The sequence below is a fragment of the Varroa jacobsoni genome, unplaced genomic scaffold, assembly GCF_002532875.2.
Source record: "Varroa jacobsoni isolate VJ856 unplaced genomic scaffold, vjacob_1.0 scaffold_367, whole genome shotgun sequence".
Lineage (NCBI taxonomy): Eukaryota > Metazoa > Arthropoda > Arachnida > Mesostigmata > Varroidae > Varroa > Varroa jacobsoni.
In genome coordinates this window covers 272842-288613 of record NW_019213269.1, presented here as the reverse complement: position 1 = coordinate 288613, position 15772 = coordinate 272842, and the positions used below count along the sequence as shown (strand labels likewise).

The following is a 15772-nucleotide window of genomic DNA, read 5'->3' as shown; positions in this document are numbered from 1 at the left end:
AAAACTGTCAAAATATATGTGGCTCGCTAATATTAAAAAGAAACTTCTTCTTGGTAGAGCTATTGGATCGTTTACAAATGCACATACCTGCTTCTAATCCCCCCAATGTTACCCCATATCGTGTCCGCCTACCCAGTCTGAGAAGTAGGAGATCATTTGCTGCTTTTCTCCACTCGATAGTTGGCGCAAGCGTTTAGAGCGAGATTAGAGTGGATACGTTCAGCGTTCGATAAAACGAACGTGTAGATGTCTCGCGTTAGTAACGTGGAGATTTATCAAGTAATTATTCATCACAACTGCAACTCCCGCAGTCGTTCGCTTGCCAAATAAACCTTCTTGCGAAATCTTCGGCCATCTCTTCTAATGTAACTTACCCATATAGAATTGTTAGAAAAATGTATCTAGTTTAGTCGTGTGCGTCCATTACTCGGAATTGGATGGTCGTGCTTTTGTACGGGGTGGCTCATAATCGATACGTACTATCGACATACAGCCTTTCGGGTAAATACGCCATGAAAAGATCGTCGTTTTGTGCATTACTAAAAAATGCATCGATACATCGTAGAGAATAACCAGTAACAACGCGCACTTTTATTAGTGGAAAAGTAAGTGTTTATGATAAGTTCTTAAAGTATCGTCTCTGACAGAAATGTACAACTTAGCCACATTTAAAACGCAATAAAGCGTCTCCGAAAGTACACAATGTTTCGAGTGGCAAGAATCACTATCGTTCCTGTGCGAGCTATGATAAGAGGTTCGTCCCTGGAAAAGTGTTTTCTTTTGGCAAAATTTTTACTATGCAACGACATTTTGATCATAAGGCAATCTGGTAGATACTTGAAGAAGAAGAAGGATTTGTTTCTCTTATAAAAAGAAAAAAAAGCAATTTGCGATTTTGAACAATTGGATTGGATTGGAGAGCTCTAGAAAAGCGTGTTAATTAAAAATTTCGTGGTGGTAAAAGAGGTTTAGGTTAAGCGGAACTGTGATCAAAAATTCGTTTGGCCAACCTTTGGTGCCTGATTATCTACGTAACGTGAAGTCGCTTTAGATATTTGCGTTTTACTTAATTCATTATTTGTTGAAGTTACTGAATTAATTTCGCTCCCAGTTAGCTGTTGGTCCCTATTGTACTGTAAGATTTCGTTATACTAATTTTCTTAAACAGATGAAATTCAGCTTGCGACAAATACTGAGTGTAGAATTTTGTTTGTAAAGCTGTACTCACTCGATTCCTTATAGATGACACTTTCAGGAGCTCCTTTGGTGAGCTCAGTTACCGTCAACAGCAACAGGCTTTGCGTGTAATCCTTTGGTTACGTGGCCCTTTAATTGCTCACGCAGGTCGTAAAAGTTTACAGGATGGGAAAAACCTCACAGTAGCAAGGAGGAAGCTGCATGCCCTTTCATCCATAAACGCTACTCAGAACTTTCAACAAACAATTCACAGCCATTTACGGTGTGACGTCTAACCTTCTATATTTATGCCATACGTTTAGTGGTGCATTTGACCTGAACCCGAATTATATCAACGTTACTAGGGTGCGAGCGTGTGATACGGTACCGGCGACGATGGAGGTACTGATGTGAAAGGCCGTTGTGATGTGACTATATAATGCTAAACAAATTAATAGAACATAGAAAGTTCACTGCATTGCATTGTCGTGCTTGGGCGGGTACACTTGTTATACTGGTGTAGATCTTTCGACGATCTGATGATTGCTCTTTTACTTTCACATTTAGTACGTTGAAGTTCTGGACACCTCAGCACAGATCGTTCTACTAATGGCAACGAGTAAAAAAAAAAAGGGTTGTATACCAATATACATGTGAAGCTAAGCTTAGCTGGATTTAGACTAGCAGCATCAATCGGAAGTGGAATAGACTTAAACAAAGACCTATTCGTTAATGTATCCATTGAAATTATGCATTATAATGCAGTGATAATCGGGGTAGATAGGTTGGTTGACGATCAAAATATATCATTTTTTGCTTTTGTGTTACTCGCCTTCCTTTGCATAAACGTTTAAGCATCCCATGACCTCAAAACAAGGGTCAGGAAGGCAGAGCAAATGCGCGGTTTGGTATCACTGCCGCAGCCAACATATGGACCTGTTACATAATAATATCGTAAATAGTGCATGAAATCGCATGTCCCAGGTGATTCAGGTTAGTCTATTCAAGAGCGACGCACATACTGGAAGCACGTATCTGCAAGCTCGAGTTATTCTTGTGAACGCTCAGTTTTTGATGATCTTGCTATTTAAATAACTTGTTTTAAGATTAAAGTAGGCAGAATATAGCGAAATGTTAAAATAAGAGTAGGTCGTAAGAGGTGCCTTGCTAATCTGGCTTACGTGAACTTTGTGATTGAGTATCCGCTTGAAACGGACTCTCTCCCGTATTCTCCCCTTTTCTGTGCTAGAAATGTAGCTAATCAGGATTTGTTTGTTACTCATGTACCCGTCATAGAGCAGGCCGTGTTAGAGTACGTATCCATAAATCCGGCAATTTCCATGGCGACTAGTTTAATTGTTTTGTACAGCTCCTTCTACACTGTTATTTATTGCGCCTATTCTGCGCGTCTGGACCCAGTCCCACTTTCACTAGGATTTATACTTGTCGTAAGTAATTGTCTTACCCAACACCAAGGTACCACGGCCTTAATAGGTTTATCACATTGTATTTCTGGTCATTTAGAAGAAAGGGCAGCGATGAGTTAGGGGTCGATCAGATATCAATTTTTACATTACGCTACTTGGTACAGCGCGAAGATGAACGTTTCTGATTAACCACATTATGAACTAAGTTCAGTACTTTACCGTTCTTGTCGAATCTACAAAGGTGTGTTGACATTGTTTTTATTACAGCCCACGCTGTTGTCAGAGCTTCAGGCCCTTGCAAAAGACGTCGGTCACCTTCTTGAATCGGAAAAATTCGCAAACGCGATGGACGCCCATGATGAACTGAAACAATTTCGATCAGAATTCGTTTACCCTAAAATGAAGGTTACAGAAGCTAGTACCGTTATACAGCGTATAATGCGTAGCGATTCTGAGAAATTTATTTATCTAGAATCAACTCATGTTTATCTTAGCAATGAATCTAAACACTTTGCGCTATGTATTTTCATACAGTAGCCCTTTTATTGCTTTATCAATGGGTATATATATTTCGAATAGCAATATGACCTTTTTGTATAGAGGGTAATAAGAAAAACCTATGGCCCATCTCGTTTTAACGATAGGACCTACCTTGCACTGCATCGAAAACGGACGAAGACAGCATCTATCTCTGCGGTCATTCCCTGGGCCTTATGCCGAAAAAAACAAGGAACAATATCAATAAGGTCCTAGACTGTTGGGGTCAAATGTAAGTTCTCGTATCAGTGACATGCGCTGTCGTAACATCAAATGCAATTGTCTACAAGTTTTAATAAGCAAAAATACATGACGCTACTCGCATCTATGATAATATAATTCATTAAAAGATTCTTAGTCTGGCGATGGTCCCGAAAGGAGTATCGGCTGTGAGACAGTAAGGAGCAGTTACCGCTCCTGGAACCTACCCTCACTTAATTATTTCGTTTTTCAATGATTATTCTTTCAAGCTCTTTGTAACATTCAGTATAATACCTTTTTATTCAGTTCTGTATAATACCAGCAGCAATTGAAAGTTTGTTAATTCATTTTAACCGTCTGACAGTCTCAAGTGCGGTAGGACGTCAACAATGAGTTGCGCCACTGGCAATATGCGTAACAAACGTGTGCATCAAACGTTTATCATTAGTACCTATATTGCCGTGGTGTAGTACTTGCTGTAAAAGCTCACACAAGTACGTTAGTTTAAAATGATATGAGTTAGGTACTTCCTTTGAACTCTATAACTTGTAATCAGCATTTTATAGAGACACACCTAATCAGCCTCACATGCCACCTACAACTTGGATCTCGACGGTGAAATGCGTATGCTTTGCACTTGTGGCCAAGGCAAGCAAAGAATTGCTTTCAGTCTTTTTAGCGTTTTTCAAAGAATACGCTCCTCTAGACGAGGTTTCCCTCGCGGCCTTAGTCTCCCTGTCCAGCCGTAGCCCACGAACCGTCTTATCTCTGACCGAAGGTCCGCGAGACAAGCACCCGGCAACGTTGCTCGAAAGGGTCGCAGCCGGTCATTGATGGATGCGTATCGTCTGTAGGCGTATGAGTATAGGTCTGTGTATGCGTGTGACCTGATGGGTTGACTCTTTTTGTCTGCCCATGTAGCTGTCGCAGACAACGCAAGCTATACTATATGTAGCCTATCATTGTTCGATGGAAACGCGCCAGCCATGGCAGATAGCAAACCGCTCAGTCGCCGGCTAGACGAATTATATAGATGATAGAGGAACAGGCACCCGCTGCTTTTAATAAGATAGAAGGCGATTAAACATTTACCGAAATCAAATAAGTAACGTCTGTCTACCTCCTCCATTCGCTGTAGTGCGTCTATGAATATGAACCGGAACGATAGATAGTGTCTCTTTTCAGGAGGGTGTTCATTTATGGCTGTACACTTATCTGTATAGATTCAGTGCGTTCGACCGACAAGTTTACTCAAATATGTATTAACCAAAAGCGGTGAAGAATCTTTGCCTAGTTATTAAAAGTATTATTCGTACTAGACACAATGATGGGTTTGTACTGCATAATCAAATCGGGAACATTCAAAATAGCTTGTTTTGTGTAGCGGAATTGACTTTGATGTTTGTTGAATATTATCAGATCGGTCAAAAAGTAGTTAGCTTTTTTTTTAGTTCAAATTTCCGTTTCCGTTTCACTTCTCTATTGTTTGCCTATTTACATATACTACTGGAAAACATTCGGTCTCCTCCATTCGCTTGTTGTATATCCATTGAAAGGTAAACGGAATTTCGTCCCGAGCTCAGGCCTCAAGAATAGAATATAGGCCAAAGAACTATTTATCATGTTTATACTGTATACAGCGAAAGCCTTGTGGCGAAGAAAGCATCTCGTGAATTGTAAGGATAGGAACTTCTTTCTGAAGAATGCACCCTACTCCGATCGACTATGCGAGTTCAATGACGATCTCGAAATGGGGCATCGGCGCTTGACCATCATTAGTTATCTACAGGATTTTATCAGAAGTTAGGAATTTGGCTGCCTCATTGAACGACAGGCAAAAGGAGGTAGGGCCTTTCACTATATCTGAATGGTCAGAATTACAAATTCCTGCGCAGAGTGGATGACTAGAAGTGGTGTTTCTACGTCAACATGGCGCGGAAAAAGAAATGGGTAATTGTAAGAGACCTGTTGATCTCTGTACAAAATTAAATCGTGATTTGCGTTTAGTCGAACAGGGAAAATCTGGCAAACAATTGAGCCGGTCAACAACGATCTGTATATAGCTTAGCTGCATCGAGCGAAGAAAGCTATCCGATAGAAATGATGCGATAGAAAAGGCAGTGCATTTTTTTTCCCTCCACGAAAATTCCAAGTCACACGTGGCAAAGATTATCGAAGTTTCGGTTGGCGATGAAATCTTGCAGTCACAATGGAAACGCTGGACTGAAAACGTCTTGGCGCATTGCGCCATACGCCGTGATCCGCTAACTACATTAGCTACACGGATTTGCAAACGATGCCTGCAGTGGCCCTTGTCGTTCGACGCTAACGATCAGTTTCATATGCTGTGCTAATGGCGTTTCGCCTAAGCCCAGTCATCACCTTATTCAGTCATCAGTCATCACCTTATTTTGGAGCTTTTCTAGTGTTCATGCGGCTTCTGAAAACGTCTCTCATATTCTAACTATCTTCGGCAGCGAAGTATTATAATTCTGAGTGTCCGTTCTAAATCCTTGATCTTCTTTTTTGATAAAGTGCACAGTGACACATGTTACGTGTTGGCAACATGCGACCATCAGTCAGCGCGAAAAACTTAGCACGGAAGTTAGTTACGGAGCGATAGTGTCGTATTAGATTATTTACTCCTTTTTTTGTGCCAAATCGATGCGTAGAAATTCCAACAAGTCGACCACCCTTATACCGCGTAGTTAAGTTTTGCTTTTTAATTTCAATATATAGGGTGAGAGTCCAGGTCCGACTAGTTTCATACAATGTGTTTATGAGACTGTGTCTAAACAAAAGCGCGACTACATCTCCAATTTGCTTACTAAACACCAACTTACTAACTTACCAACTTACTAAACATTTCAAAATATTCCACCTTTACTATATTTATCATACATTTTTTCATAATAACCGTACGTTAAACAATATTGGGAGACGTAAACTCGTTAAAGCGTCATACACATACGCTAGGTATAAAAAATTCAAACGGAATTAAATTTTAGGATGATACCAAACTAACTCATAAAAGTGCCAGGGCTTTTAACGAACAATAAACACAAAGCGTACGAAACAGGTCAGAAAGTCTCAAAAAGATTAATCGATGGAGTTTAAGCGGACGATCCAACCTGCAGTTGATATTTCGCTCTTGAAAACAAGCGTCAATTTATGTAAAATATTTTTGAGCCTTTTTTTCTCTAGCCTCTATCGAGTATCCCTGTAGGGGGTTTTTCAAAAGGCCTATGAAAAGTGGCAATAATGGAAACTGTCGATTTCGGGTATAGTAGGAAGTTTTTTTCTAGCACCTCGATGGGGTTTTGGCTTGCATAAAAACAGTAGATAGTAACGAATCTCCGTATGAATTGCAAAAATACCTGCGACATCCCCCTACAACAAGCAGCTTGCCAAAGCCTGTCAGATTTTGAATCTCTAACCCTATATGTTTATAAAATTGTCTGTTAGGGGAGCGGAACATCACTACAATGGTTATCTGCCTGCAGCATTCTGTGAACTTTACCCAAAGGATGAAATGGCTCGACTCGCAGGTGTGTATAGTTTATATTCTACCTTACTTCTCTTTTATCTCTTGCTATTGCGCTCGTTTGACACCACCCAAAGTTGTCTACTGGCTTATTTAATAGTTTCCTAACATGTACAGAAACACAACAGTAATTTTTTTTTATGTAACATTGAAAAACTTAGAGGTTAAGTGGCATTAACTTTTACACTTACCATTGGTCTTAAAACAACAGATTCTCTTTTAGAAGTTGCCACCTTTAATTGGTAAGACCCCGCTGCAAGTTATGCTTCACAAAGTAACTAAAATAGATGCGACGGTTCTGTTTACTAAATGAGGAAAAATTTTGTTCATATGCTACTGATAATTTGTTTGACCAGATAGGAAGTCTTTTCTGTCGTTCAACGTCAGTAGAATAACAGGGACTTTTCGTTTGTTTGCTCCACCCACCCACTAGACGTTACAAAATTTGCTTGTCGCTGGCCGATGTTCTTGTGGCGATGAGCTACCGGCCAAGCTTTCTAGACAACTTCTCAGTTGCTTCGTTTTTGCTTTCATTGTCTTCGAGAACACGCCCGTATCATATACTGGCTGAACGCTACAACCGGATAGCGCACGCAAATTTTCTGACCAGCACGTGCTATTACAGACGTGCTGATCAGAAAATTTGATCGACCCGATAGCAGTTGCACGCAGCTGCTCACTGGGCATTCCTAGCAGGCTGGAAAACTAATGTGTAGGCAGCTGTGGCCAGCTGCCGTCCACGAGAATAGAATGAACTACAAAGCTTTTCAGATACAACTGCACCACCGGCCACACCACGATGTCTGACTCTTTTAGCCTCTGGTCTAGCTCGATAAATGTCAGGCCGCCAGCAGGTGCACGCGGTCTGCTTTTGAGCATGTCTAAAACTGCTGGCGCTACTTCTGTTACTACTACTTGCTTCTGCTTGCACGGTATCACTGCTGCTATATTTCAGCTCGATGAAATCTTCTTGCGGTGCAGGCCAACCGGTGCTGACTGTACGTAGATGGTGTACTTAGCTTGTCTGGTGCTGCGCAGTTTGGCTATGTTAGGGCTCTAGATATTTTCGACTGTTCTGTCAGCAATGCGCCAGCGGCAGACTTGACGTATGTTTGTCCTGACAGAATAACACGCGGACGTGCGCGTCAATATATCTTCTGTATGTGTGACACGAACCGTGTTTCGAATCTACTGCTGTTCCTCCATCTGTATTTAAGCTGTCGCCACGTATGATTAAAATTCAGTCTACTTTCGCGTGTCACATAAAGAAGATATCGATTGGTTACATAGAGTTCCACATAGAGACCTTCGGAAACAAAAGACTTCGTTCGTTTTATCCATGTCAGAAGTTAACCTATGCCTGATATAACATATTATCTGGTAACCAATAGCCAATTAACAACGCAAAGTGTTGAAATGTTAACTCATCATCTATTCTTAAAAAAAAACTAACACGTTCGCTGTTCTAAGCAGGATCCTTGTGTCTAAGGGTGTATAAATGTGATTGCTAATAGAAAGTTATTTTTAGGTTTTCAATTAGGTCTCGTTCCTTTTCTGCCGGTGGTCTCCGTGGGTTTACCGAATTACAATAGCCGTGCTAATAATCTAGTCCATGGTACCGGGTTCTGGAAAAATACTTTCGGTTCAAATAGCCACTAATACGGATAAATGTAAGACGTTCAGAACCCAAAGGAAAGCGCAGAGGTTCCTTAATTGGTACCACTGCTGCCGTAGCCCGCACTGCTGAGGCCTACTGGCGAACATTTGTTAACACATCTATCATAGGCAAACCCCTGACGCGTTTGCATTTAATATTTTTGCTATATTTTTTTTATATTTTACTTTAGTTTTTAATATTGAGTATATTTACTGGGTAAAGCGCTTACCAGTTGTGTTTCGCCTGCCCATACATAGAGTTATTAGCCATCGTTTGTTCGTTCGCAACGTATGCACGTATATGGACAAATGCAGCCTGCAGAGTATTTTAGCAGGACGAAAATATTTTGCACGTACGTACATGCGCCTATTCTGTATCGCGGCGTCTATGCAAGTAATGATGCATTACAATCAATTAGAGAGACATACTCAAACATAGTACTCATATGCACCATGACCATTATCTCTCATTGCCCCTTTTGTTGCTTCCATCGATGTTATATATCTCAGCACAGCAGTAGCGCCACTGTGTACATCGCGAACTATGCAAACGATCAATGGTCACTATATTCATTTACTTCAACGTTGTGGCTATTGTATCTTCTATTGACCCCTTTCCTCAGTGTCCCCACAAACCCCACAATAAATATTGCAGTGCTCTCTTCTCCCATATCCATCCACGTCTGACTATAAAAAACCTGGCTCAGTCTCGGATGCAATTTAGTCACCGGAGATAGAGCTTAGTGCATTAAAGAAGTACGACGATTCGCATCACGATCGTAGCCCCTACAGCGGATAAGAGGAATAAATCTCAAGGCGGCATTTATGTTAAATTTAGAGGCCACGTCCAAGCGCGTAAATCTGTTTCTATAAAAGGGGTTCAACTGGGTAGAAAAAGAGACAGGAGAAAAATCTACTGCATGTCTCCGTGATGTCTGTCCACCCGCCACGAAGGGGTCACTGGCAGCTTGTAGCCGCTTGCCGTACGCCCCCGAAAAGCGCCAGCAACACCCGCCAAAAATACGTTCACGCTTTTCGTAGCGCTTTAGCGAAATCTTCACTATTTCACTGTTGCATACTCGCTTCTTCACGGACGCAGTTAACGTATAAAAAGTGAACACTCTGGTAGATGACGTTCAGATCGTAACAGTGTTTGTATACATAAGCATATGAGCAGGGCGCACGAAAAAGGGAACCCGTGGAACAGATTCAAAGCGGACAAAGGAGGGTGAAGGAATAATAAACAGAGTTACTGTCGGCTGACGATGACTCGGAGGGTAAACGAGAGCGTTTCATTCTGGTGGTTAAAAGCACAGCCGAAAAGTCAACGAGCAGATGACGAAACTAGTGAAAAAGGAACCGAAACGACAAGGGCCCGCCTAAAGGTACCAATCGGACTAAAGGCAGTGACAGCAACAAAAGTTAAGCATATGTAGTTGCAGTCAGAATGCGTCCTGATGCAGTTATATGTCAAGAACAGCAACTGCTAGGTTTATGGCCTTTCAGTTTATTTTCTTGCTAGCAAACTAGACTGACGTCTTCTCCAAAGAGTCTGTTAGCATAATATCGTAAAGTCCTCCTCAGGTCAACCCTCGTTTCCTGAGATCCCACGATGTCCGTCTCGGTCCTTCCTTTCTCTTTTCTGCTCTCTTACGTATGCCAGAAGCGTTCATTTGCTGTGACTTGTTCTTTCGTCCCTTTGGTGAGCACCTCCCATTATTTCCCGTTACTCCCACAGTTGCTCCATGCCTCATTTCTCATCCGATTGGCGTTGCTATCGTTTGTTGCTGGTGCTGCGCCTGTCGCTGCTGCTGCTGCTGCTGTTGTTGTCGTCTTTATCCTTGTTGTCAGTGTGGAATCCCTTCATAGCCACCGTTGGAATTCGCAAGTCCGTTTACTCTTCCCGTCCTCACGTCCATAATACGAGCCTCCACGAGCCATTAGTCCGTTAAAGTAGGAGTCAGAACATGATTCACGGTGCGCCGGCTTGCCTCCATCCCGTTCGTGTCTTCGTTGCTTTGTTCAACCCTCCTACAGGACAAAGCCTGCCCGTCTTGGACTATCGTTCGAGCCGTAGTTTTGACTCCAAGCGTATACTCACCTCGTTTGCTCGACCTCGTCTCGGTTCTTCGCCTTTGGCAAACGTCAGTGGGAACAAATAAACAAAGATAGACAGACAGACATCTAGTTCTTTATTCCCCCTTCGTAGCCAGGTCCGCAGCTACAGCTAACGTATGTTCGTGTGGCTAGCACTGCGGTTGTACAGGCAGCCAGCCCGGTCATCGACGTAGTTATTGTACGAACAATAACGGCCAGCGCCTATTTCTGCTCTGTACTGTTCGCGACGGCTTTCCATTCCTTAACGTCTGTACCGCTGCTGGTCTGGCTATGATAGTGACGTTCGTAGTAGTGCTCATGTCGGCCCACATACATGTCAGTGGCCACTCTCAGTCGATTTGTTTTCGTCAATTAAGTAAGATTCGCCGGCTTGGGACTCTGAGTCTGGTTCTCTCAGAGTTCCAAGGAGGATAGAGACACTGATTGTCCTAATGGAGTGAAGTACATCGTTTGCGCTTATGTTTTACCCGTAATAGCAAAGCTGTCCTGCTCTATAGGTCGAGCACGGCAAATCTTTAGGGGTATGAAAGAGAACAATATATATATGTACTAAAAAAATACAACCTATAGTATTTGGTTGCTTTTCGCTTACGGTATTTGAGGTTATCGTGCAGTGAGTGAATATGTTACGACTCGTTTGAAGTCATCGTTTTTACGTAATTCAGGATTTTAATATCAGCTCACCAAACAATTTTAACTGCATTCGTTATTTGTGCTCTCATATACTTAAGTAAGCCTATTTCTTTGTTGTTTTTCTATATTGACATCATTACTTCGAGAGGGCAGCGTTATAATACCTAAGATTCTATTTGATTTTCTAGGGTATATTGAATATCTATTCGTGCGGTCAGCACATACATGGTAGACCAAGGCTGGATGAACCAGTAATTTAGTCAAAAGACGTTACGCTTAATCGTCACATAAAATAAGGACATAAATATTTTCTCCTACTTTATGGGCCGAACAAGAACTACTTCTAACAATATTAGAAGAGAGCTGGATAGCCACTTTCGTGGAGAACGCGTTGCCGTTCCGAAGAATGGCCCGCCTGTTCTTCGTGAATATTTGAAGAAAACGTGCGCCGAATCCCAACACACTAATAACAGAGTGTAACTAATTTATATATTAAGAAAACAGACAAGTGATACGGTTAGCTACAATAAGAACGCTAGAAAATTTGTACCTTGCATTTTATGAAGTCCCTATGATAACAGAGGTAACGCATAACAAACTCGGTCAATCCCATAGCAGAACAAAAAGTTCGGTATTCGAAAATTACTATTTTCGAATAAAAGAAATGGAAAAATACTGCGCGACAGTTTTTCTATAACGTTTACAAAAACGATGTAGGAAGATAATTTGGACACGAATTTAATTTTACTTTTTTTTTTTTGTTCATGTGAAATGCATTTATTTACAGGGTGCTTTCCTTATGAACTGGTGATCATGAACGGTCTCACGGTCAACCTTCATTTACTTATGGTAAATACAGCAGAGATCAGGCAGATTCGTTCGGGTTATTAAACACTTAAGGTCATTGTTAACACTTCGCGATATAGAAAAAGGAACCCTTGAACTGAATTGTATAACCGTCTTTCTTAAGGGAGCATATAATTGATGTCCTGGTAACGTAGTAGTAATCTAGAGGTATCGTATCGGTAGAAGTAACAAATCTATTTCTAGAAAAATAAACTTTATGGATAAACTATGCGATGATATGTTAACAGTAAACAAAATGGTGTGATATTTCAGTTAAAGTTTTACAAACCATCAGGCGAACGGTACAAAATTGTGATTGAGGAAGCGGCATTTCCTTCTGACTTGGTAAGTCGAGTCTTAGCATTTGAAGACGACATAATATATATACTAGCTTGGGTTACTAATCCGTATTTGTCATTAGTTCATTATATTTAGTAGAAATAATCACAAAACATGATCATCAAATGTAGATAAATTTATTTTTTGTGTAAGTATAACCCAGTATGGGTAGAACTTGCATGTAGCGTTACTAGACGTAAAAGGTTTTAATAAGTAAATTCCTTATATATCGCATATTTATGGTCTGTCTGTGGATGTTAATATCTAATGCATTATGTTTCACGTTGCTTAGTGAAAAAGAAAAAAACAAAAACAAAATAATATATTATAAGATACCTCGCTATATTTTTTTTTGACTAAACTTACTCGTTGGCAGCCTCAAACTTGTCTGTCTGTTAAATGGAGTAGTTAAATGACGGTTATTCGTCATGACTTATTAAGGTAACATGGGATACTATAATAACTTTGAAAATAATAGTTAGTTATTCAATTTATTATATACCGGTGTTTTTGTCTATTATAGAGGGCCGCTTGTCTCAGTATGCTTGTCGAGTCAACTATACTACGAATTGCCCCCGAAATCGTACTACACACAACACTCAACAGGCCCAACATATTGAAACTCACTCTTACTGTCGTATATTTAGTCTTTTACAGTTCTTCATATGCATATGATGTTTAGCATGAAGATTACTCTGACTTCTCTTATCGCTGCTGACTGTTTTCTATCGCTATCGTTGGCTATCGCTAAAACGCTCATCGAATCACACAGAGATCGAAGTTCTTGATCGATGCAGCTCTTTGTTCACCTTGAGTTTGCCTTGTTCCACCCAAGAGCAAGCTTTTTAAACTTTCAAGCATATCGTAAGGCGAGATCAAACTAAAATACGTGATGTAACTAGCTGAAACCGTAACATATGTGCTACATATTATAAGCGCCTTGTATTGAAGAGACACATCAGAAAAAAACCGAACCAATGCCTTTTCGTACTTCGCAGTAAATCGGCTAACTAGACAGTTCAAGGAAAATTCCCTTAACCCTATAGATTTGTTTCGTGGTGGCAGTTATCGTTGCTCTATATACAGTGGTATCGTATTTGCCTACTGAACTTGAGCATACGTTAGGTGGTCATTCGTACTCCAGATTTTTCCCTAGCTGCCTTAATCAAGCTAAAAACATCTGGTAGTTGTACCACACACAATAAACACACATCTTTGCGTAATGGCTAGCGCCTGTATGGGCAGTCTGATTTCATGTTAACTGTGTACGTACATCAAACATGTTTTACTAAAAAAAAATGGTAAGAAAGCTTAAGATAGTTGAAAAGCGATTTTGTGCTATCCAAAGGGCAACGTACGTTCGTTAGCTATATAAACGTCAACATTTAAATGTGATGCTTAGAAAGCGTATGCCAGCATCGACACACAATTCGCCCCGTAGCCTCTTCGAAGACACAGAACAAAGGTTATGCGTTTCTTACTAGATTCCAGCTCGAACACTTGCTAGACCGGGTTCTGAACTCTAAGTAAATAGATAGAAAATTGCTATTCTGTTACTGAGCGTCGTAGGCGGGTCGAACAAACTTCATATCCGTCCAAATTTATTGTAAATGAACGTCCTTTGGCCAATGGGAGGAACTATTTCGAAAAGTTCATATCTGTGGTGAAATGAACTTATGGACTTAGTCGAAATTTGCCTAAGTATTGTAGACCAGGCGGTTAGCTCTAAATAGCAACATAGCTTGAGTTTATATTACATGTAACGTAACTTTTACGCAGCATTTTTCTCTGCGCTAATTTGGTACAGACAAACAGAGGAAAAGCATAGTAATAGAAACAGATGATTATTTCCTGTTCTCACATTTCCAGTATGCGGTCAAATCTCAGTTACAGTATTACGGTTATACTGTAGTGGATGGACTAATTGAACTAAAGCCACGACCCGGAACCGAAATTATCGAAGAGGACGACGTACTCGAGGTATATAAATGCTCCCAGCAAGCTAACGGCACCGCACTGAATCGGTGCCTGAATTAAAGACAAAGTATTTCCTGCAAAAGCTGGGGTTTTTTTTCCATACATTATACGCATCGTAGTAACTGAGAACAGACAGCTGAAATTAGCTGACCCCATAATCGCAAGGCTCTGCTAAGACGTATCGCTTGACAACAATCAAGAGCAAGATCTTCGGAGCGCCTACACCTAAACGTAAACATGTCTAGGTCCACTAGGTGTTTCGCTCAATTTGTTGGCTTGTTCCTAAAAAGGTATCGTTGTCGGATCACCTACTTGCTGCGCCTAACAGGTAATTCGGAGAGAAGGTCAATGCATAGCATTGCTTGTTTTGCCGGTTGTTCAGTACTACACTGGTCAAGTGTACGATATAGGGACTCTAACGAAAGCTGCTCACGGACAGGTAAGGGAAAGAAAATACTACCTGTTAATTTACAGCAACCAAAAAAAATGGTAAGTTGTACTAAAAGTCACACCAGTGAGCAAATATTAAACTACTATCAAATAGAAGTAAAAAGCGGGTCCTGAATCGATATGCTCTTAGCCTTTATTCTGCGATTTCTTCTTCTACGAAGAAAAATTAATATCGAATGAAGAATACTCCCTGAACATATGACAAGCTTGTTAGCAACCTATAGTTCAAGTATCCGAGGTGCGGATCATCGCTTGTGTGGTTAGCTTTAAGCTGGCCGCAGATCAGAACGGCTTCAGCAAACGTGCCCCACTCAATAATAGGAAAAATACTTGTGGAAATTTTCCAGGGTTGCACGGTTCTATGTGACGCGGCTCACGCTATTGGAAACATCCCTGTAGAGCTGCATAATTGGGACGTTGATTGCGCTGTATGGTGTTCATACAAGGTGCTAAATTCTCTGCGTATATCCATAACTGCATTTGAATAGCGCTCTGAAAAAAGAAGATATTGCAACGTATATTCATCTATATTATGTATCGTACAATCAACCTCGATCACTTGTGTAGACTTGCGATTTTAACTGATGCAATAGTTTGTGTTGTTAGGCATTAAAAACAGTTTTTGGTTGTTTTATTCGAGCAAAATTTCATACATTATATTGAGAGACTTAGAAATTTACCGCTGCAAAAGAAGAATCATCTTAGTTTTAAGGTGTCTGATATGATAAACTTCGATATATGAATATTTAGGCTACGGCAGACTCATGCTTCAGGCGATTTCGCTGTAGACTCTATTCCCGCCAGAATAAAACACTCTTTGCCATTTAAACTTTCAAGTTTAAGTTTAATGTTGATTCAGAAACTCATT

General features: G+C 40.7%; 1 protein-coding gene and 1 long non-coding RNA gene across 9 annotated transcripts in view; one reads left to right on the top strand and one right to left on the bottom strand.

Annotated features, from left to right (window-relative positions):
• The first annotated feature begins 1454 nt into the window (after positions 1-1454).
• Positions 1455-15772, top strand: part of LOC111259783 (uncharacterized) — an 18177-nt gene continuing 3859 nt past the window's right edge. For 3 of the 4 annotated variants that reach the window (XR_015310737.1, XM_022832004.2, XM_022832007.2), the window contains exons 1-9: positions 1455-1578; positions 2871-3008; positions 3248-3372; positions 6807-6889; positions 12080-12141; positions 12412-12483; positions 14347-14457; positions 14783-14893; positions 15252-15350. Coding sequence is in view for 3 of the 4 variants with exons in the window: in XM_022832004.2 (XP_022687739.1) it covers positions 1573-1578; positions 2871-3008; positions 3248-3372; positions 6807-6889; positions 12080-12141; positions 12412-12483; positions 14347-14457; positions 14783-14893; positions 15252-15350 (807 nt within the window). In the remaining variant the exon portion in view is untranslated. The remainder of the gene's footprint in view (positions 1579-2870; positions 3009-3247; positions 3373-6806; positions 6890-12079; positions 12142-12411; positions 12484-14346; positions 14458-14782; positions 14894-15251; positions 15351-15772) is intronic. The other variant, XM_022832006.2, reaches the window with a different exon arrangement.
• Positions 15256-15772, bottom strand: part of LOC111259786 (uncharacterized) — a 16265-nt gene continuing 15748 nt past the window's right edge. For all 5 annotated transcript variants that reach the window (XR_015310738.1, XR_002679848.2, XR_002679851.2 and 2 more), the window contains one exon: positions 15256-15396. This is a non-coding gene — a long non-coding RNA (uncharacterized LOC111259786). The remainder of the gene's footprint in view (positions 15397-15772) is intronic.